The sequence below is a fragment of the Alternaria ethzedia genome, assembly GCF_023757985.1.
Source record: "Alternaria ethzedia strain BMP 0044 chromosome Unknown scaffold_7, whole genome shotgun sequence".
NCBI classification, from domain to species: Eukaryota; Fungi; Ascomycota; class Dothideomycetes; order Pleosporales; family Pleosporaceae; genus Alternaria; species Alternaria ethzedia.
This window is the reverse complement of record NW_026056200.1, coordinates 832,699-854,622: the sequence shown is the minus strand read 5'-3', so window position 1 is coordinate 854,622 and position 21,924 is coordinate 832,699. Positions and strand designations below refer to the sequence as shown.

The 21,924-nt window shown below is 53.6% G+C and overlaps 6 protein-coding genes across 6 annotated transcripts; 2 read left to right on the top strand and 4 right to left on the bottom strand.

Annotated features, from left to right (window-relative positions):
• Positions 1-538: 538 nt before the first annotated feature.
• J4E87_004100 (uncharacterized protein) lies at positions 539-1,249 on the top strand (the record flags this gene model as incomplete). Its single annotated transcript, XM_049375723.1, has 3 exons — positions 539-723; positions 806-1,077; positions 1,143-1,249. The coding sequence occupies 3 exons, from the start codon at positions 539-541 to the stop codon at positions 1,247-1,249; spliced, it is 564 nt and encodes a 187-aa protein (XP_049234708.1).
• Positions 1,250-3,436: 2,187 nt separating this feature from the next.
• On the bottom strand, positions 3,437-4,684 carry J4E87_004099 (uncharacterized protein; the record flags this gene model as incomplete). The annotated part of the gene is made up of 2 exons (XM_049375722.1): positions 3,437-4,570; positions 4,628-4,684. 2 exons carry the CDS (start codon positions 4,682-4,684, stop codon positions 3,437-3,439), a joined length of 1,191 nt encoding a protein of 396 aa, XP_049234707.1.
• Positions 4,685-5,972: 1,288 nt separating this feature from the next.
• Positions 5,973-8,417, top strand: J4E87_004098 (uncharacterized protein; the record flags this gene model as incomplete). The annotated part of the gene is made up of 3 exons (XM_049375721.1): positions 5,973-6,263; positions 6,315-8,269; positions 8,321-8,417. The coding sequence occupies 3 exons, from the start codon at positions 5,973-5,975 to the stop codon at positions 8,415-8,417; spliced, it is 2,343 nt and encodes a 780-aa protein (XP_049234706.1).
• Positions 8,418-9,083: 666 nt separating this feature from the next.
• Positions 9,084-9,958, bottom strand: J4E87_004097 (uncharacterized protein; the record flags this gene model as incomplete). Its single annotated transcript, XM_049375720.1, has 3 exons — positions 9,084-9,649; positions 9,735-9,830; positions 9,892-9,958. The coding sequence occupies 3 exons, from the start codon at positions 9,956-9,958 to the stop codon at positions 9,084-9,086; spliced, it is 729 nt and encodes a 242-aa protein (XP_049234705.1).
• Positions 9,959-10,611: 653 nt separating this feature from the next.
• J4E87_004096 (uncharacterized protein) lies at positions 10,612-12,372 on the bottom strand (the record flags this gene model as incomplete). Its single annotated transcript, XM_049375719.1, has 5 exons — positions 10,612-10,809; positions 10,869-11,360; positions 11,423-11,933; positions 11,990-12,090; positions 12,148-12,372. 5 exons carry the CDS (start codon positions 12,370-12,372, stop codon positions 10,612-10,614), a joined length of 1,527 nt encoding a protein of 508 aa, XP_049234704.1.
• Positions 12,373-14,369: 1,997 nt separating this feature from the next.
• Positions 14,370-20,326, bottom strand: J4E87_004095 (uncharacterized protein; the record flags this gene model as incomplete). The annotated part of the gene is made up of 3 exons (XM_049375718.1): positions 14,370-14,721; positions 14,771-20,086; positions 20,139-20,326. 3 exons carry the CDS (start codon positions 20,324-20,326, stop codon positions 14,370-14,372), a joined length of 5,856 nt encoding a protein of 1,951 aa, XP_049234703.1.
• Between the last annotated feature and the right edge of the window lie 1,598 nt (positions 20,327-21,924).

The following is a 21,924-nucleotide window of genomic DNA, read 5'->3' as shown; positions in this document are numbered from 1 at the left end:
GCATCGTGCATTCGCAATTTCCATCATTCTATTCCCCGCGTCTCCGCAAACATCTTTCTTGATTCTCGCGTCCACGATAACATCACCCTGAAGGAAGTGTTCACTGTTGAGGCACCTCCGAGACCTCCGCACCCGCCCCGCAACACCCTCGCACGTTGCTGAGGTTACCTGGAACGTCATCCATCACCGCACACACTGCACGACTGCGAGCGCAAAGACTCGAGATACTCTCGCGACAAAAGCAATTGAAAACGGGAGCGAAAAAGCACCCGATTTTCGCGGTATAGGAGAAGGGAAACGTTGCGACAGCGCCAAGTCCCAAGCCTAATCTGCGGATAGGCGGCATAGCAAATCAACGACACAAGGCTCCGTAGCTCGAAGCGCAAGAACTCTGGACTCGAAGAACCGTTGCACCGGCGAACTACCACCGTTGCGCATATCGAACGCCACAGCAAGAACACTCTAGCGCAAGCCTGCCCGCTATCGCATTCACCAGAACCCTCCCGACTTAGCCGCCGAGGCGCGACAGAAAGATACAATGGCTCGCGCAGGACATTCAGGCACAGTTGTGGGCTCAGCGGTAGTAGTACGGGAGAAGTACTACTGGCCCGACCTACAGCTGAACATCTGGACGATTGTCATGCTTGCAACAGCCGGAACAATATTGGGAGTGAATGCGCAGTTTATGGCGATACAAGATCGGATGGGACTGGGGACGCCATGGTATGTACACTCTACAACCTCCTATGCGGCCAGCATAGTGAGCGAGGTATACATATGAATGCTTTGCTAATTCCTTTAACAGGATAATGCCCTACGGCGTCACAGTTGGCACTCTGGCCATAATCTTCATCATTATCGAGATCGTCTTCATCGCGCAACGGAAACTCCTCCCAGGCACTATGATGCTCCTCTCCTTCATCCTCCTCGTCCTTTTCATCGCCGGAATCATCGGAACCGCGATACAACTTTTCGCCGGACCCAACATCAACAACCAGTGCAATACATACGTCTTCAACAACGACGTGGATGGGCCGAACATGGATACATTGGCATTCCTGCAGCAGAGGAATATCTGTAAGTATTCTTGGTGTTTGAAACCACTCGGACAAGTGAAGAGACATATGGCTAACAGTAGACAGGCCAATGCTGGCAAGCCGAGTTCGCTTTCTGGATCATCGGAAGCATATTCCTCGTGTGGATGATGGTCATGGCGAGCCAAGTCAACTCAAACACATATGCCAGGTAATCTAATGGCTCAGACCCACCAACTTCCTGCTCTTCTTAGGACTCTTGTCCATCTTCTTTGTGTCTTATTCTCTGCTTTCTGACAACGGCCATGTGTATATGAAAGAAGCGCGTATTGCGTGATTTCTAGCAAGAGCGGCGGCGTTAGGGCAATGTTCTTTTTCTTCATTACGAGATACCGATGGGACGCATAGTATGGAAAGATGGGTGAATGTAAGGAAACGTAGCAGGAATGACGGATCTTCCGGCTATCAGATCTGTATGATGAATAATAGCAAGATGCATTTTCCACAATAATCGATTGAAACAGAAGAAGTTACTCATGCCCTGATAACTGCCAACATGCTGTCAGGCTACCATGGGACGATTGCAGGCTGCTAGCCATCTGCAGGGCATACACCCATTTCTTCCCATGGGAATCGTAATCTTTCAGGCACGAAGAGCCTCATCCACCATGGAACTCGCGGTGTGATTACGACTGGTACCGCGACTCGACCTGCATTTCACATTTCACCCTGCATCTGATTCCCAATCTGACCCTCTCTCTCCGCGGAAGCTAGGAACGCCATCATAAGCACCAATCCTAATTCCCTCATAGCCAGGATGGGATACGAACACAGACAATGCACCACCGAAAGCAGGTTTGGTAGAACCCCCATTTCGCACTGACAAAAGATTCCCGGGTCTTGGTCTTACCCGGAGATGGAGCCGCGGGTCCTCTGGGTTCGAGGCTAATACGTGGACCTGGGCACTGGGCAAAAGAAGTACGAAGGGCGAGAAAAGTAACTTCAATCTTTAGCCCTGGAGGTGCGATAGCAGTGATTCATGCCTTTGCTTCTTTAAGATCAACATTAAGTGGTCACCTTGACAATGCATGCGTGACCCGTCCCGTCACCCAGCCGACGCATTTATCAGAAGTGAGGTGTATTAATCCCGTTCGTTACCCAAGCCGCCCGCGACCATGCACCACCAGCCACGGGCCTAACACCCACTAAATCGGCGATCATCCCGTCACGAATCCACACCGTACAGACAGATTTACCAGCCGCGCATTCTTACATCATCACGTTTCAATACCAGCCACGCTTCCAGATTGGGGCTTAATGGTTACCCTTGGCGACAAGGGCTGGCCTCGCCTTTTACCAGCGCCGTGGCCAATCAAGACGCTGCGACTCGGACACGAAGCTGGCACGAAACGCGTCGGCGACTTCTGGAGCGCGTCGATTTTGGAAGATTTCATTGGCTGTGAGAATATGCGGAGGTTAGGAGGAGGGGTGTGTGGCTGGCTGCTCCTTGTAGGGCTTTATGACTCTTACCTGGGGTGCAGTGGTTCGAGATCTTCCGAATTGATGTGTTGTTCTGTGTATGTAGGGTACATGCAGGTAATACGTGATGGTGTGATGGGAAGGGCGGCGTGGTCGTTGTAACACCTGGGTGTTACCGCTCGTGAAGGGTGCATAGGATCTTTAGTGTACTTCATTCTGCTGCAAACCGTTGATCATGTTCGCATTTGCCGCATAGCTTTCAGACAAGTGGTGGTAGTGGTTGGAAATGCAGACGTGTGGCGTAGCGATGATTCGCTATCGTACACAGCCTTCCCACAGTGCATTAGCGAGACCAGGAAACAAGTATGTACGGCACTTTATCATTCAATGCATCTTATTATTCGCCTACATGACCAAACCCCAAAATACAGTTGCATTTCGGAGGTGCCTGGCTAGGCCGTCGGTCCCATTCTACCGCTCGCGTTATGTGATACTGCTATACTATGCTGTGCTGAGCTGATAGCAAACAAATGAACAGAAAATTGCTTAGAATACAGTCGCTGGAAAAAAAGTGTTCAAACGGGGATATGCGTGAAGGGTGATACAAAGCGCTTGCGTTGTTGCTAGCTCGATTTTGCCGCCAAGGGGCGGTTGGGCGGTACTGGTGAAAGATAACGTAGGAAACGTATGCAGTTATGCATGGGGTGTGTCGATGATGCCTTCCATAACCAAAGAGGTCTTGCCTCTGTAAACGCCATGCTTATCAAGGAACCAACAGTAAGTGAAGAAAGGAGACGCTATTCGATAGCGGCATTGGGTGGATTGGTGGCGGGGCGATGCACTGCGCATGCTTAATGTCGCCCTGGTGTCGTTGCGTCGTGCCCACATGAGTGTTGGGCTGTGTGTGGAAGATAATGCGAGGATCACGAGATGAGCTCTCCACCAAGGTCCATTGGGCCGTCCATTCTTCCAACATGAGCGTTCATGTGGGAAGCGTCACCAGGAGGACCAATGTTATCGAAGTTGAGGTGACGTCGTGCTTCTCGGACGGCAGCAGGTGTTCGTGTTGCCACAGGGGTGCGGTTCCATGACGATGCATTGGCCTGCGCAGGACTCGGCGACATGTTGAGGAACTCGGCAAAATTGAGGTTTGTTGACGGTGTCGCAAGTCCGAAACCCATGTAGTGAGAGCCGCCACCGCCGGGCGTGGACATCATCGACGAGGGAAGAGGTGTCGCTTTGGGTGGAGGAGTCGATGGCGCGAGCATCTGCGGCTTCTGGTGACCTGGACGGACTGGTGTCGGTGATGTAGCCAGGTACATCAAGAGGTTTGCATCGTCATCTCCTTGCTTTCCTTCCCGAGCTGCGCCGGCAGCATTGAATCCACGTTGTCGAAGACGTGCTGAGCGAGCGACATCAGGGGGCGGCGTGCGTGGGGCCCTCTGCGGCGGCGGCGATGACTGGAAGTGCGATCGGTCGAGGGAGAAGTGCGATCTGTTGATAGAGAAGGATGTGATGGGTAGGTCTTCGTCATCGTCTTCGGAGAGTAGGGGCGAATGTGGATCGGGAACGGTCGAGGTTTCGGAGACGAAAGAAAGGCTAGGGACATGTTGACGACCAAAACGTGCGTGCCGGCGATGGTATACGGGCGAAGACTCGGGCAATTGGAAGCTGTTCTTCCAGGAGGTAGCAGCGCTGGTGGCTGTCCTCACCTTGACACGGGCGTGGTTGCTCGATGCTGGGTACATTGTCCGGTCTTGACGGGGCCGCTTGTTTTGAAGGTAACTGCCTGTGCTGACGGACCGGCTGACGGATCGTCGGACATCGTCGGAGAATATGGGGGCTTGGAGTGGGGAGGAGTCGAGGACGCTGGGTTGATAGAAGCGCTCGGAGACGCTCGAAACATCCGACATGGCTTCGTTGCTGGAGCCGGGGCGCTTACGTTTGCGCTCAGCGCCGTCGAGGACGGGTTCAATGGCATCCAGGCTGAGGCTCTCCCAGCCGTTCTTCATCTTGACGTTGGCCAGGGCGAGGCGGTTCTGCAGCGTTCGGGTCATCTGTAGTGCACCTGGTTAGCAAACAAAGGGCGAGGGGCTGCAGACGGAGAGATGGACCTTTGAGACTTGGGCCCTTCGCAGGACCTTGCTCGCGACTTCATCCTGTTCAGCCATGGCAGAGCAATTGGGTTGGACGACGGGGTAGGGAGATCCAGCAGTGATATGGCCCGCTGAACGTCTCGATAGGGCTGCTACAGACGAAACGTGGGCGGAGCTGAGGTGACGGTCCGGCAAGGAATGTGAGGAGCTGGCGATGCAAGCGGACTAGCCTCAAAGTCTGCGGCAGCACAGGCCTCGTACTTGCCAGGGCGTTGTAGGAGTGATGATGAAGTCAAGGTGCTAGGAGTCGCAAGCGGCACGAAAGCCTTAGTGACCCCATAGCGGGCTCCTATCCGGCGCTGGAGCCTTGTCCGAGTGCGCCTGCAACAAAGAAAACCTATGCTGCTGAGGGTTTGGCGAGCGGCAGGGGTCGCGCATCTGGTGGCTGCGGTAACGTGCTGAGTAAGACAGGAGAGGTACCGTACGGTATCGGTAACGCTGGACCGTGGGAATGTTTCAGACACGCCTTGCCTTATCGCTGCAGGCCATCCTCGGGGAACGGGCGAGGTCCGTTGCTTCTCGAGCTACACCACATGGATGCGCGGATGACGACGCGCAGAATCGGTGACGGGGCCGGCCACCACATATGCCTCGACGCCGCATGCGCATCACATGCGTGTGTCAATGGCGGACAGCCTGCCATGCCATTGTCGCTCACGGCGCTGATGGACATGACACTGGATGGCATACACATGTCAGATCACGACCTGCCGTCCCAAAGCGGCTAGAGGACGTTGCGCACCAACGTCATTCGTTGAGTCGCTAGGAAGTCGCGAACGCCTGCTCACCATGCGCTCGCGCTCGACTCCACAGTCGCAACTCTTACTAGCTGTCCTCCCGCAGTTGCGCAACAAGGCCAATTCCTGCCAACTGGCCTGCTTTGGCGCTAGAGCCTTCCCAATTGAACAACTACCTGTTCGGTCCTGCTAGCTTGGATCGACGGAGCTGCAGCACTTCACGTCGGCTGCCTCTCCACCTCGACAGCGCTGCCACTTTCTTCACCACCAGCTTTCTTTGCCCTCTCCCGTCATACTGCATATCCTGCTTTCACTCGCTTCCCGCATAGTACATAGCTATTGCCAGTACACTCTCCCGCTCGCTTGTTCCCACCCTATCAGTGATTATCACGCTCGCCGTATTACGCGTCCTCACAGCTCCACAACCGCGCCCTCCTTGTCGCTCGTTACCTACCTGCGCTGTACCTCACTGAGACGACACTGAACATATCCACTTTGGACCTTGGACGATACCTACGCCTATGATTTCATAATTCGACCCGTATACCAGCGCCGTAGTTGTCACCATGCCGTCTTTCCTCAGAAGCCTTGGTAGGAAGAGCAGCCGCATGTCCAAGAATGGCGACAAGCAAGCAAATGGTGCCGATGCCCAGAACGGCAAAGGCTTAGCCCATCGCGTATCCGCCTCTACCTTGAACTCCTCTCAAGTTGGCTCGTCGACGCCCTCTACTACGCCAGCCACCTCTACCACCGACGAAGTCAACACTCAAACCAAAGACCTCACCAATGGCCCTACACCTGCGCCTGCGCGACCTCAGCGACCGACTGTCGACCCTGTGAAGCGTTATAGCATGAATGTAAGAAATCGTAGCCATCTTCACAAGACGTTGCTCTAACAGTACCTTCAGGGTTTAGCATCGCCTACCTCGACCGGCTCCAACAGCTCGTTTAATAGATCTTCGCTACTCGCGCCGCGCATCCTATCGGTCTCGGATAACTCCTGGGTACACCAACAAGTACTGCTGATATTCGGGCAGATCGGTGAAGCACAGAGCAAACCGCTGGACGGCACACTTACGGTTAATCACCATCAGGGCCGCTTCCCATCTACTTGCTGGCCAGTACATGACTCCTACTTCAAGGCCTTGGTGCACCTGGAGCCTGGCTGGAACAGGATCCGACTTGACTTTGCCTCGCCCAAGGTCTCCTCACCGAACACCTCGGTACCCTCACATGCCTCTTTCATCAATATTAATTACCTCCCATTGTCGCACTCGCCGCCTCTCCAGCTTGCAATCATACTAGGTCATGATTCTCCCGGCACTTACGACGCCCCACCAGAGCGCATCGAGCGAGAAGGTAACGGCCTCGAGCTTGCGACCAAGAAATTCCGCATGGCTGCGTATCTTTGGCAAGCCTTTACTGGCGAGCAGATGAAGCGTTACGGATTCGGTCGACGCTGCTTCCGATTTGAAGATGCCTGGGAACCTGGAACGCTAAGTTACCAGGATTGGGAGCACAACCAATACCGGACGCAGGCCAAAATCCACGTTATACGCTCAAGAAGGTCTGTCGCTGAAATTCGCGACCTAGAACGCGCGCAGCAGTACGGACCAGGAACCAAGAAGAACGAACTTTTCGACATTGCGATAGAAGCATGTAGAGACTACTTCCCCATGGTACCAGGCCAGAAACACTACGTCTCTTGTCTGTTCCTCGACACACATTGGGACACGCAAGAGAACACAGTTCGAGGACATGCGGCTCTAGGCGGGGGTACTGGAGATCTACAGCTAGCCATCTTTGGCTCGCATGCGCTCCACAGCTATCCGTCGAGCATCGAAGAGGTTTTCCAGGCTTTCCAAGACTGTACACAAACTAACACTGCCTTCGTCGCCAATGATTGCAACGAATCTGGAAGCAACTGGGAAGCTGCCAACATAGGCATCGGTGCCCATCTGCATGAGACGGGTCATCTCTTTGGTTGTCCTCATCAGGAGTCGGGTGTAATGTTACGCGACTACGTTACATTGAACCGAACCTTCACTTGCCGAGAACCCTACTCAACCCGCACCAAGTCAACCGGTCAGCGTCTAGTCCTGCCAAACGACGAGTGCAGATGGCACAAGCTCGATGTCCTCCGTTTCCGATTTCACCCCTGTTTCCGCATACCTATCGATAGCCCGAACATCAATGGGGATGGCAGTGTCCAAGTGTGGACAGTCGATGTGAGCCAAGGCGGTGTCATCGCAACCTCGAAATCAGGCATCGCATGGGTGGAGCTGTACACCGAAGGAGAGGAGGTTTGTCACTACTGGAAAGAGTTTCCTGAACAGGACAACCAGTATCCACGACAGGTTGCACTGGAAGAAAACTCGCTTCGTTCTTTGTTACCCAAGGAGAAGCAAAAGTTGCGCTTGAAGCTCGAAGTCTACTCTGCCGGTGGAGGCAAGCACGTGGTGGAGGATTTCAGCCAGCTTTCCAACCAGAAGAACTCCCGAGTCAAGATACCGGACGGGCGATGGGGCTACCGCGGTGGCAAGCTTGGCTACTCACAGATGCAGGGCTCACAGCCTCATGAAGTCATCTTCGATTACGTCCACATTCAAACCAAGCTTTTGCTTAGCATCAAAGTGTACCATGGTTCCGCGGTGGATGGATTGGAATTTGTGTATGAAGACACACACACCCAACTTTTCGGCAAGCGAGGAGGTAGCATGACTGAGTTTGCCTTGGATACCCGGAAAGGAGAGCTGCTGCTGGGCTTTTCTCTGCGCGCTGGCCTTTGGATCGATGGTCTACAAATACTAACAAGCCTGGGGAGGAAGAGCGAGTGGTATGGAAACCCAAAAGGTGGTAGCGGGTATGTATCAGATCCATGGCTTGACGAATACTAGCTAACCCGAATGTGTAGACACACGCTCATCCCTCCTCGTGGCTACACCATCGGCGGCATATCAGGCTCCTACGCACAATGGCTCGACGGTTTCTCTTTGATCATCACGCGGTGATTGTATCACTGCACAACTTGACATACTTTCCTTGTTCCCGTTTGCGACAATGTCGTCGCCTACACCAAAATAGACGTCATGATCGTCGAGCAGTTGCCACAAGACACGATCATCTTGCGTTACCATCGCCCTGGTGGAGGTTCCAGACAAGCTATCTTGTACCTTTCCGGCATGTTTGCATACTCCATCTCTGGAGAGCTTGGCTCCTTGCAGCATTTAGGTCGGCATGAGGTGTATCGGGTCAGAAGCTGTTTCGGTCCTGTTTGATGGAACTTTCCTCTTCCTGTTGTTGGTTCAGGAAGGCTTGAATCGCAGATTTAGAACCATGATACCACAGTCATTGAACTTGACTTTCTCTGTAATAGTAACAATTCGAATAGACTTCTTAATTCACAGGGACTTGCAGTGACATGGTAATTGCCTTTCAATGCTGCTTCCTCTAGAGATGGTGCAGTTTCGGTCGAGTCTCTGTTAGATGATTTTGATAATAGGGTATCATTGTATTTTGTACGCCCGCTAATCGATCATAGCATCGTCATGCGTCTCACTAACAGGACAAAAGCAGCCGATTATCCTCTCTATAGGCCAAAGATCCATTACTTCCATCGTCCCAATCGCAGCGGCTCACATACAAAATGCTGAGCTTCTCACCTCTGCTCCAGCAATCTAGGGCTTGGGAATATGGACGCTCTTGCTAACCATCAAACATCCGTGAAGAATGAACATGGCAACAACAGGGTGGAACTCAAACGCCGTGCCCTCAAGCCAAAGACCCATGGGAATCTGCTCCAGCGTCCAGCCCTTGTACACCCAGTATGCCATGACCTGCACGATACCCAGCGACATGGGAATCGGCGTGCCCTCGAAGTACTTGCTCTTGCCCGTCGCATCCTTTGGCACCATAGCAACCGTAACATTGAACCTCGCGAGACGCGTAAGACCGCAGAGCACGAAGAAGCTCAGGAGCAGGTGGTCGACGGGAGTGCGCAGACCGAGGCAGAAGGCAGCGGCGGCGGGGCTAACACCGAAGGAGACGAGGTCGGCCAAGGAATCGAGTTCCTGACCCATGAGCGACGCCTTCTTGCGCCAGCGGGCGACTTTGCCGTCCATGAAGTCGAAGAAGAGGCCGAGGGGGATGAAGCCGAGGGCCCAGTACAGGTTCGTGTAGTTGAAGGGGTCTGACTGCGTGCAGTAGCGGAGGGAGGACATGATGGACATTACGCCGCAGAAGCCTGGGCATCTGGTTAGTACAGGTTCTCGTTCTTTCGCGTCGTAATTGGCGGAAATGTGTGTCGGAATGGATATCGAGAAACGTACCATTGAGCTCGGTAATGTAGTCAGCGGCGTGCAGAGCTCTCACGAGAGAGAAATGTCCAGCATCCTGCGAGAGGAGCCTTTTTTGCTTGTCCTGCACTGTTCTCCCTGTTAGCCCCTTCATGTCCATATATCGCGTTGGGTTCTTTCGCCAACATACCCTCACCCTTCGCCGGGGGCATCTCGTCCTTGGGCTGCGGCTCTCCGCCGTTCCGTCGTTGCGACATGGTTTTGATGTTGTTGCGGGTGTGTGTGTACTGTGCAATGTGCCGCTTCCGCTTGCTTCAAAGCAAGAATCAAGACAGAGATATCGGGGTATATTGTGTTGCGCAAAGGCAGAAACTAGAGGGGGGAGCCGGGAAGTTAAGGGTCTGGGTAGGGTTGTTGCGTGGAGAAAGCTTGTTGTTGGTGTGCGCAGGTAGGCAGTGACGTGCCCTGGGCAATTTGGGCCTAGATCAAGGCGGCTGGGGACCAACGTCATTTTCGTCCTACGCAAACTTCCGTGCTGCTGCACTGCCCGGCTCAGCCATGTGATTCGCACGTGCCTGCGGCAATTGTTTCTCTACATCGGCAGTTCTTTGTTCAGCATGTCCAAGTCTGTGGCTGTGTCTTGAACAGAGGGGCTAAGATCTGTCTACTCAGCACTGTGCGCCGAAATTGAGGGATGTCTTGCCTCAGCGCGTTGCACAATTAGCACAAAAGCCCTTCTACTATTGCAGTCGCTCTAAACAAGATATTATCTATTACGAGATATACATGGCAAGGAAATTATACAAGAAGTATATCGTACATATACACAGGCCATAAGCAAATGCTCGAAGCCTAAACGCCGCCTTCATGCTGACAATGCCCAAAACCCAATACCCGCCAGCTACATGATTTACTTCCGTCGGCTAACAATCTTGGTGACGGCATGCCTTATGATTGTACCAGCCTTCTCTGTCTCCTTCTTTGTCAGACCGCTCGTCACGCACACCTTCAGTGCGGGTGTAGGTTGCCAGCCCGCATCGCGGGGGTTCAGTCCAAGACCGAGTGGGAAAGACTTGAGTCGTGTGATGAGGACGCCGTTTGCGAGACACTGTGGTTATTAGCAACTTGCCTAAAGATAAAATTGGGAACGCAACGGAGAGAACGTACCTCGTCAACAACTTCCCTGAAGATCTGGTTCTGATCGTCGATGCTCAGTTTCTTGTTTTCAATAACCTCATCTTTGAGAACAAGGAGCATGATGGGGTTATCTCCTGAGCTACTGCACTTAACCCAATCACTCCTAGGGTCCAGCTGTCCCCGCATCGCCTTGACATTGTCCCTGAGTCCCGCGAGGATATCCGGTTGCTGTTGCAACAGACTGATTGTTTCACTCGCTGTTGTACTCAACAAAGCAGGAAGCGCAGCGGAGTAAGTGTATGACGCAGACGAGATGCGCTGATGCTCAACAACTTCCTCGTTACCGGCACAGAATCCTCCTGCCGCACAGAGAGGGCCAGAAAGCGAGCCGATGATCATGTCTACTTCTGCAGCGTCAACGTTCTGCGCTTCGGTGACGCCGCCGCCGGTGCGACCGAGGACGCCGTAGGACCAGGTTTCGTCGAGGATGAGACGGAATTTATACTTGAGTTTGAGTTCAACCTACACAAGCTGTTAGCCAATTCGTCACTTTGATAATTAGCATGGACACGCGATCGACGTACGATCTTTGGCAGGTTCACCACATCCCCAATGTTCTCAAACAGGCCCTCGGTGATGATGAAGCGTCTGGTGAGCGGCTTCTTGGCCTGCTCCTTGACAACCTTCTTGAGGACGTTCTCCAAATCCTCCATATCATTGTGTTCGAACCACCTGACAGTACTGCGACTGATTTGAATGCCCTTGCGCGCAGCGAAGTTGAGCGCCTTGTCCGCTACGATAATATCTCCTCTCTTGCTGAAACTGGGAATCACACTGCTTATAGTCGAGAAGGATTGCGCGTAGATGATGCAGGCGGGGACACCGAGGTGTGCAGCGACGTCGGCTTCGGTCTTCATGTGAACGTCCTGTGTGCCGTAGAAACCAGGGGGGCCACAGGGGCCGACACCGTAGGTGCGCAGGGTCTGAATGGCCTTGTCTTTGAGGACATCGTTGGAGAGGAAGTTGTAGAAGTTGTACGAGGCAAGGTTCGTGACGGTGCGGCCATTGGAGAGCTTCGACTTGGGGCCCGTAGGTCTGCGCAGTGCTCATTAGCATTGGGTTCGGAACACTGGGGAGGGCATTTGCTATACCCAACAATGATGGGTCGCTTCTCGTTGTCCAATTCCTCGAGGGCAGTAGTGGGCGCGACAAGCGGTTCTGGCGTCCAGTCTTCGACCAATTCGTCGATCTCCTATTTCCTCGTCAGCCCGCCATGTCGGTCAGTCTGTCTGCAAGGCGCAAAACATACTTCATCCGTAAGTTGAACCTTCTTCTTGGTGCTATACTTGGGTGCAAGTAGGTAGCGCACTGCGAAGAGGAACAAGAACAGCTCTACCGCGCTGCGAACGGGGTCATTCTGGTAACTCGACTTGATGTAGCGAACAGCGATGGCGGAGCCGGGTATGCGATTGAACTGCGTATTGGCGTCGGCGATGAAGCGCGCAGTTACATTCTGTATCTCATGCAGGTCCATAGTTGCTGTTAGTTTTGTAGGTGGCGGCTATGGTACCTCGATGATGTTTGGGGGTTCACCTGGGCAATGTTGCGGCGACGCCGGGAATGCCGTCCCAAAGCGGTTAGTTCCGTGTGTACAGCGCGTGTGTCTGTTGACCAAACTTCCAGGTAGCCCTCGAGACCTTTCTATAGCCTCCCAGTAGTAACATTTTGTACGCAATTGGGGCAAGTCGAGTTCAGAAGCAGTTGGACAGATGCTCCACCAACCAGTCACCAGTCTCGCATACTTTCTCGTCCACCGACACTACTCTAGACTTGATTAATCCTTCGTCCCTCTAGTACTTTAAACCCTTGCAGGGCGTCAGGCAACCAGTTGAGCCTTTTTCTCGCACCGGCCGAGGCCACGACGCATACTCATCCTACCTGTCCAAGGCTCCGGATCCTACCTAGGCGGGGCGTAATACTCGGTAAGAGAAATGGTTACATAACAGGCCGGAGACTTCGTCTCGGTTGATGGTCTCTTGTGTAATGCTTTTAATGTAATTCAGTGCCACTTCTACGGTGCAGAAGGAGTAGTGTATAAAGACTTGTCCGTTGCCTCGCAAAATAAAGTATCTCCTCTCATCATCACTTCTCAGTCCAAATATCTTCCACTACCTCCAAGGCTCTCACCTGTTAGCCTATTCTGCTTGTGTCATGCAGTTAGCTATTGTTCTCATTACCCCATTAACCTCTATAGCTTCAGCAGGCAACAAGGACCGACCCTTCACCTTGCATGACGGCGCAAACTATCGAGGCGCAACGCATGAGGACTCGCGATGGAACGACCGAGTATGCTGTACGTGATATCAATGTCTGAGCCTGGCCTATGGTAAGTGACTGGATTAGGGAATCTTAATGACAAAGGTGATAAAGCCAGCTCTGTTTCGAAGCCTGGTGACCATTGCACTATCTTCTACCGGTAAGTTAGCATCATCTTCTCTTGCTAGGCATGGAGAACTTATATCAAATACAGGGAACGCGATTGCAAAGGTGCTAGCTGGCTTAGTCGAGGTGACGCTCTCACAGTCCCGGATTTCCTCAATGACCATATCTGGTCGTACCGCAACCCTTACAGCTGCGAATACCCCTAGTGGCTCAATAGGAAGGCAAAACTCCTTAGGATATCTAGGTAGTCCATATCAGATGAGGGAGCTTAGTGGTACTATGAGTCGGAGGCTGAGGTCACAGCTTGGGCAGCGTCTTATACAAAAAATAGTAGATGTGCGATTGAACCACCGCCCACAGGCAACTTAGTCAGTCATCTTTCTTCACTGAGCTGAATAAAAAACAGTGTCATCCAAACGCAAGAGCAACGCCAACGTGACTTCACGCAGGTAAGGCATGTCCCGTCAATGATTCCGAACTTGTCGATGAGCCTGAACTCAGCCTACCATGCCCTCTATGACTGATCGCTAACAAACACGGTGTCTACCCGAGAAGAGCAACTTCTTACGTAGATGTAACGATGAAATGTAAGGTTCATTCAAAGGACGAAGTTGGACCTGTGCAAAGTGGAAGAGGCCCTGTACTTCGCTTGGCCAGAGTAGCGACGGTAAAAAACAGTGACCAAGGCGGTTACCTTGAGCAACGTGGATTTGGCCTACGATACGGGAACGACGACATTGAGGGATGCACGAGAGCATAAAGTCACAGGAAAGAAGGTCGTAGTTGTTAAGACATCAATATATCTATGTAATGAATTCACTTTCTAACATATTCGCCTTCCATGATGAACCAAAACAGCCCCTTCGTGTGTATGTGCAGTCAAGTCCGCGCCATAGGCGGACACCAATGTGTTCAGAAAGAGAGAAAGCAGGTCGATGTAGCCCGCCGTAGAACGCCTAAAACGAAGGAAATGCTGTAGTGGATATTACAATCATTATGGGACCAAGCCATGTCGCCACGCTCATGATTTGCCAATATTGTACAATGCAGGCTGCGAAAGCAGTAAACAACGATTCGCGCTATGTGCTTTTAGTATGCCATGTACCGACGGAATCGGCGAGCGGCATCGTCGGTCGCAGCGGCACCACCGGCATCACCTCCACCTGTGGCAGCACCATCGTTCCATAATGGACACTTCATGCCGTTGACACATGATCCGGTAGGGGTGTTTGTGGTGTCGTTGTTGCTGTATCCAGTAGGCTGCAAGATTGACAGAGGCAGGCCGACGTCCAGCTTGATGTACTTGCCGGCGACGATTGGGCCAACGATCAAGCACAAGAAGACGACTAGGAGGACAAAGTACAGGATAGCGTAGCGGATGACACGACGCTTGCGAAGCTTGGTCTGCTTGAGCGAGTAGATCGGAGGACGAATTTGACGACTGTTACGTGTTAGCGGATGTCAATTGAACGAGTAATGAGGGAACATACCTAGGTCGCAGCCAGAACAGCATGACAGAGTGACCCTTGTCGGCGTATGGGATCAACAAGATCGGAAGCATGAAGAAGAGGAGCACGTGGCCGAGAATGAAGTCGGCGGCGAACATGCCCAACTCTGTGATCTTGCAGAGGAATTCACGACCAGGCTGAGAGATTGTGTGCCATCCCATAGTGTACCACTTTCCGGTCCACCAGGCAATGTTGGCGGTGTCGGCCTTGAACTCACGAGTGAGAGCAAGCGTGATGATCAGCTTGAAGAAGAATCGCTGGATAGCGACGACGGCGATCATACCAGACAAAGCTCTGGGGAAGCTGAAGCCCTCAAGGAACATGAGAACAACAAAGAAGATGAGGAGGACGAGAACAGCAATGGCGTGCGCAATAGCAGCCAGAACGGCACCGAATTTCTTGCAGCACATGCTGAGCAGAGGACCCGCGCAACAAGCCAAAGCGAAGAAGCCCAGAAGAGCACCAGCGTTGATGGCGATGGGACCGAATGCAATGAGTCCGATACGGACCAGAGCACCGGACGCCTCGGGATCCTTCAGGTCTGTCTTTTCATCTTCCTTGTGGCGGTTGTCATTGACACCAGTCTGAGCGTTGATGAACAAGTAGGGGATGATGGTAATGGCGACCAAGACAAGGGGTCCGAATACCTCGCTCATGAAGATGTTCGTGAAGTGAGCACGAGGGACATCACCGGAAAGTTTGGCGGACGGGTCACCGAGAGCCTTGCGCTTGAAACCAGTGATACGCGTACGCGAGAGACGGCAGTATCCGATCCAGGAGGCACTGTGCGAGCGGGTGTTTCCGCGAGACAGCCAGCGAAGGTACTCCCTGTAGTCGATGAAGAAGTCGTCCCATGAGAATTGATGGGGGTTGAAGAGGAACGGTGCCAAGCACAGGGACAACAGGGATGCCCAGAAGTAGATGAGCCATGGACCCCAAACTGTGATGGTGGCAAACAGCAGCATCATCAACGAACGGGCTCCAATGTAGATGGAAGGACCGGCGAATCGTGAGAACAAGATACCGAAGGGGATACGAGCTGTCGCGAAACCACGTCCGGTACCAATGTAACGAGCACCACCATAGGACAAGTTGGTGTGGAGAGCGTTGGCATAGATCTGAGTGACGAAAACCTCGAAGAAGGGCGATCCGGAGGAGAAGTGCTTTGCGAGACGAGTCGCGGCACGCCAGAAACCACGCTCAGTCAACTCTTGGACCACAAGGGGAACGAAAGAGATGAAGAACACGATGAAGATGGAAACGATACAACGCGAGACCCAGTCGAATACGGGTACCAAGTTGGCGCAACCGTTGGGCCACTGAGGATCGGTGATGGGAAGGTCCTTGTTGAAGTGGCAGAGAATCGTCTCGTGGTTGAGCGCGCCGAGGTGGATGAGTACGAACATGAAGCACTGGACCGACAACATAATGAACATGTTGTTGATGTGGAAACCGGGATGGGCGTAGTAGAAGGACAGGAATCGGTCGAGAGGAAGTTGAGTACCCATGTAGTAGTACTCGCGAGACAACATCTGCTCTCCCATACCTGTACCAATCTTGGTGGTGAAGTTGAGGACGGAACCAAAACCAAGATCACGACCCTTACCACACTGGTAGTACTCGCAGTGCTTTATGCGACCACCGCGGAGAAGAGCGTTCATACCAGCGTAAATATCCTCGTTGAGATGGAGACCCTTCTGCGCTTTGGAGACACCACCACGTGTTGTCATGAAGATACCGTTGAGGAAATCAGGATGACCGTAATGGAGCTTACCACCGATCTGGGCCAAAGTACGAGCAAACATAGTACCGAACGTCTGCTCCTTTCCGGCAGCGATGTCACCAAGGATACCAATGTTCTCGGAGAAAATGTATTCACGGGCTCCGAGAATGGCGACAGGGTTGAAGTTGGAGCTGGGAAGGCCAGGAGTGTAAGGTGAGACATTGTCAGTGGTCATCTCTTCGAACTCAGCGAGGACGCTGCGAATCTTCAGGCACTCTTCAAGGTAGTTGTCTTGGTTGGCGTCGATGAGCTGGATGTACTCTCCTCGGTAGAAGATGATGGAGTGGTTCTGGTTGTCGGACTTGCCATCACCAAGAATTGGGTTGCCGGAGAGTTGAATGCGGAACTTGGGACGACGCATGCCGTTGTCCATGAGCTCAGAGTGACCATCGATGAGAGCAGAGTAGATACGCGGTTCCTCGCCCTCGTTCATAGGAGGCTCCTCATCCAGATAGGCAATTTGAAGGTCGGGGTATGCACGGAGGAGGAACTCGGTGTTCTCGCGTTCTTCCTTGCTGAACTTGGCGTAACGTTGCATAGATACACAGATCTTGTACTTGCGCCTAGCCATACGCTCGAGTTCACGCTCAAGCTTGTCAGAGTTGCCACCGAACATTTGGACGACTTCAGGGTTCTCTACGCGGTAGAGAAGCTTGATAGCGCGGCTGTAGTTCATGAAACCAGAGATGGTACGGTAAAGAGTCTGCGAACGAAGAGAAGCCCAGATACGAGTGCGGAGGGTGTATTCAGGCGCGGCGGACTTGAAACCAATGCAGTAGAAAGGAAGATCGTCAATCTTGCTCTTAGCGGTGTCCTTCTCGCCCTTTTCGTCGTCACCATTGAATTGAGAGGTCTCATCGGCAAGAATCTTGGTGTCCTTGACAAAGCAGTCCCACTCGTGAGGGTGAAGCTGCTTGAGGTACTCAAGAAGAGTGACACGAGAGTAAGGCTCGTCCTCGCGAATGATCTCACGGAGAGACAATAGAATCTTTTCACCGTAGTGGGGAATCAAGACTGTGAATGTGGGCATGTTGTCGACTGGTAGAGGCTCGGGAATGGGAGTCGACAGCGACTGAGCGAAGAAAGAGATACGGCGTTCGGCTTCGCTCTGAGCAGGGAAAAACTCAGTCTTGAAGGAGTGATCTTCCTGGGACACGAAGAAGGTAGGAGCACGCAGAGTGCGCTTGCCCTCTTGCTCGGAAGGAACCTGGTGGTAAAGCAACTTCTGGACGTGGTCGATCGCAAGGAGATGCTCGCGGTACATGGAGATGACCACAGCGTTCCAAATCTGAGAAATGAGGACCTTGGGCTTGTACTTGATCTCCATGTCGGTGGTGGCGAGAACCTTTGAGTAGATACGCTTGGGCAGACGAGAGAAGATGTTCCTCCATGGTGTCCAGATCGAGACACCCAAGTAGAAAGACCGAGAGACGGAAAACAACATGTTCGCAATGATGTACCACAGGTAAGAGTCCAAGAAGAACAAGATCAAGTCCATGAAGTACATGAGACCGAGCAAGATTCGAGGCTGGTACTTGCAGAGGATGTTACCAATGATGGCGTCTCCAAGGCAAGAGGGCTTCTTCATGTGTGACAGGATGCGAATAGGGTCCTTGATCGACAGAGTCAGGAAGAAGTACGACTCAGCAAGCTTGGCAGCGAAGACCAAGACCCAGAGGCCATAAGACATCCACATGTCGTTGCCGGCGAGGCGAGGGTAGCTGGCAGTGAACGTTTGACTTGCAACATACTTGCGAGAGTTGCGTGTCAGGTAGCTGCCGAACAAACCTCCGATAGGCATGAGCGAGAAGAACACGAAGGTGGCCAAAGCGATAGCGAACTGAACACCACCGAGAACGTTGGCGATAGTACCGGTGCGCTTGTCCATACCAAGAATGTAGACACTAGGGGCAATGTTGACGACGAAGCACAGGATAAGGAACAAGAGACGCTTCGTAAGATGCTGAGCACCAGCCCATCGTCGAGGAACGTAGCACCACTCGCAGATAGTAGCGAAGATCTGGATGAAGCAGGCAATGGTACCACCGAGAGCAACTACGGACAAGGTAGCGGCCTTCTCGGGCTTCTGGTCTCGTTGTTGTTCGTAACCCTTGGTGTAGAGAGGTTGCGAGTTGAAAGCCGTGTAGAACCAGAAGGAAGTCAGATGAATGACCCAGATACGGTTGAAGTTGATAACCATGTGGAACCACGAACGGCGCTCGTAGTATGTCTTGAAGAAGACCTTCTTCCAGAGGACGTCCTTCAACTTTGCGTAGCGCTCAGCCGGTGGGATGTCGACAAGACGAGACTTGTCCTCAAATACGATGCGCTCGAGACCCTCTGGGTACCAGAACAGTTGGTTCATGTCATCGTATCCAATGATGGCTGCGTGATCGCGTTCGCGACGGACGTACTTGCCATCTTGGATCTCGTAACCTTGATCACGGCAGTACTGGTATAGCGGAGTGATGACATTGTTGAGGTAGGTGAACTCCTCGATTGGCTCTGTCTGAGCTTGTCCAGCAGGCGAGTTTAGCCAGTCGTCGGCGCACTTGAAGATGAAGCACATCAACTCAGGCATGAAACGGACCTGGTTGGCCTCTCCCCAACAGAGAAGGTATAGGGCGACTTGACGAACACGGTCGTGTTGCGACATGCGGTTCATGCGGGTCTTCCAGCGGTATTCAGCCGCCTCCAGACTGTTGTCGCCCTCGTAAGCGTCGAGAGTCTCTTGCTCGTTGCCTGGGTTCTCGCTGGCCTTCTTCTTGGCGGCCTTGCGAGCCTTGCGGGTGCGGCGGTTGGCCTTTCCGAGGTTCATGTTGGCGAAGCCAACGGCATCATCCAGATCGAGATGAGCCGCGAAGTACCATCGACGGTAGTTGGCGTTCTCTCCACCGATGTAATCGGCGTGCAGCGACAGAAGCGCTTGGTTGGGCGACATGCGGGACGCACGCGAATCGAGCAGGGTCATGAAGTGGTCGTACATGTTGCGCATGCTGTCACGCTGGAAACCGAACTTAGCGGTCAAGTCGAGAAAGATGTCCTCAATCTCCTCCTTGGTGCAGGGAATCTGGGCTTCAGCAGTCCACGCCGGGTAAGGCTCGCGAGAGCGCTGTCCAGCGGGAAGGGCATTGGAGTAGTCCATGCCGTAGATTGGCGTCGAAGCACCAGACGAGCGGTTGCCACCATATGAGACTTGAGACGAAGGAGGGCGGTAGCCGCGGTTACCCTCGGCGTAGCTGTTGTACCTCTCGTCCCCGCGACCGTAGTAGTCCATGTCGGTGGCACGAGCCATGTCGGAACGCATGGTGAAGTCGCTGAAAGTTTCAGAGTCTTCCTCAGAGTCGTGCTGACGGCGACGGGGCTGCTGGCCGTTGGCTGCGTAGCCGTCTTGGGCACCACCCTGGTCGTAATACTGGTCGTTGTAGTACTCGTCTTGGTAGCCCTGCTGGCCGCGCTCGTCGTAGTAGCCGTTTTGTTGGTACTGACCGCCCTGCTGGCCGTCATAGTATCCTCTGCATGGCTGTTAGCAATCGATCGAAAACATCGCTGAAGGTCTATACGCACTGCTCGTCATAGTAGGAATCGGTGTGCTGGCCCTGCTGCGGGTACTGGGCGCCGTGGGCGTCGTCGTGATACTGGCCGTACTGGTCGTCGTGGTAGTAGGCGTCCTGGCCCTGAGGCTGGCCCTGTGCGTGGCCTTGAGTCTGGCCGTAGCCGTCGTCGTAGTGGCCTCCCTGTGGATGTCCGGACATCGTGGGAAGCTATTAGAGTGGGATGTAGATCTGCGAGGCGAGCTGTCAATAACTGTCGCGCAAGGGGCCGCCAATGCTGAAACGGCGGGCGTCGGAGGGGCGGTCGTACCTCAAACAATGGGCATTAGGAGCGGCAGAGTCGAATTGCTCGTAGTCGTGCTGCCGCGAAATACGGTTGACGTCGATGCACTAGGTGCAGATGGGGTGGTTGAACGAGTGTGTTGTTGTGGAAGTGGCTCGCTGTTTATCGCGGGGGCGGCAATGTCTCAGTAGCACAGCGGGCTGCTCGTGCCTGCTGCAGTGCAAGAGCGTCTGGTGTTGTGGTCGGGCGTAGCGAGTGGAAAGCTGAGTATGCAGCCGGTCGTGGTTGGCAGGAGAGACGCGCGGCGAATCGGCGCTTGTCTGCTGCTGGGGCGAAAGTGGGAATTAGGCTGGGTGGAAGTGGCGGGTAGCGGCTCTCCTCCTCAAGGCGGGTGAGGGAGCAGTCGGGGCGGGTCGTCCAAGCTACACAACCTCAACGCAATGAAACGAGAGGCAATGTAGAAGAAAACGGACACGTGAAGAAGAAGGTGGTGAGTGAGCGACAGTGGTGAATGCGGAAGGGCAGGCAAAGAGCTTTTTAGCAGCTTCCCCTGAAAATGAAAGGCACGACCGCCAAGCTAGCCTAACGCCGTCAGAGACGCTGCGCATGGGTCCCCTTCGCTAGCATTCACGTCCCGATATTGAGTCGCCCCTCTAAAAAAGGCACCGGAGATCATGGACGTATGCACACTACAAAGCTGCTCCGCTGCGCTCACTCGAGCAAGAGGAGCTGCGATCTGCTGCGCGCCCTCTGCGCGCTGCTCTGGCCGAGGCCGCACGGCGCTGGCCAGGAAACCAGCTACCATGGAATCTCCGATCTGCTTGCATATCGATACTACCGGTTCCCGAATACACCAACAACAAAGACGACACCACCGCCCTGCTTGCCGTCACCCGGCGCCGACGCAGCGCGCTCTGGGTGACTCGGCTGACAGCTCGAGACTGCAGTACCGCTTTTTGCCTCTGCTCCCCCGCTGCTGTCGCCCTCGCTCACGTCACGACTGCTCGCAGCCATGGGCCAACAAAGACTGCTCTGCACGGTTGCGAGGCCCGCGCTGATCAAACCACGACTAGCGACCCGGCAGACCAAGGCAGTCCCGCCTGCTTCGCCCGCTGCTCGACCGGCCGCGATAGCGACGATAAGTTTCTTATCTGACGGCCAATCGCGACGTGGCGCGCTTCCGCAACGCCCTAGCCCTAGCTCATCAAAGGCCAACGGTGCTTGGTGTCGCAATCCAAAGGGGGCTGACGGCCGCCAGTCGCTGCTAGTGCTTCTGTTGAGCCTGATCACACCCGAACACACCGCACCTCAACATGCCCCAGTCCTTTTGCCGCCTGCATGTTTACTTCCCTCCCAAAAGCCGCTGTCTCGTTGCGCGTGAATCTCCTGAGTTGTGCATGAATCAAAAGCGATCGCATGATGACGGAATCCCTCACCGCACCCCAATTCAACCGACCAGGGCCCCAGCTGGTGAGCTATATTAGGCCGCCCGGTTCCCAACGTCGACACTATGGCA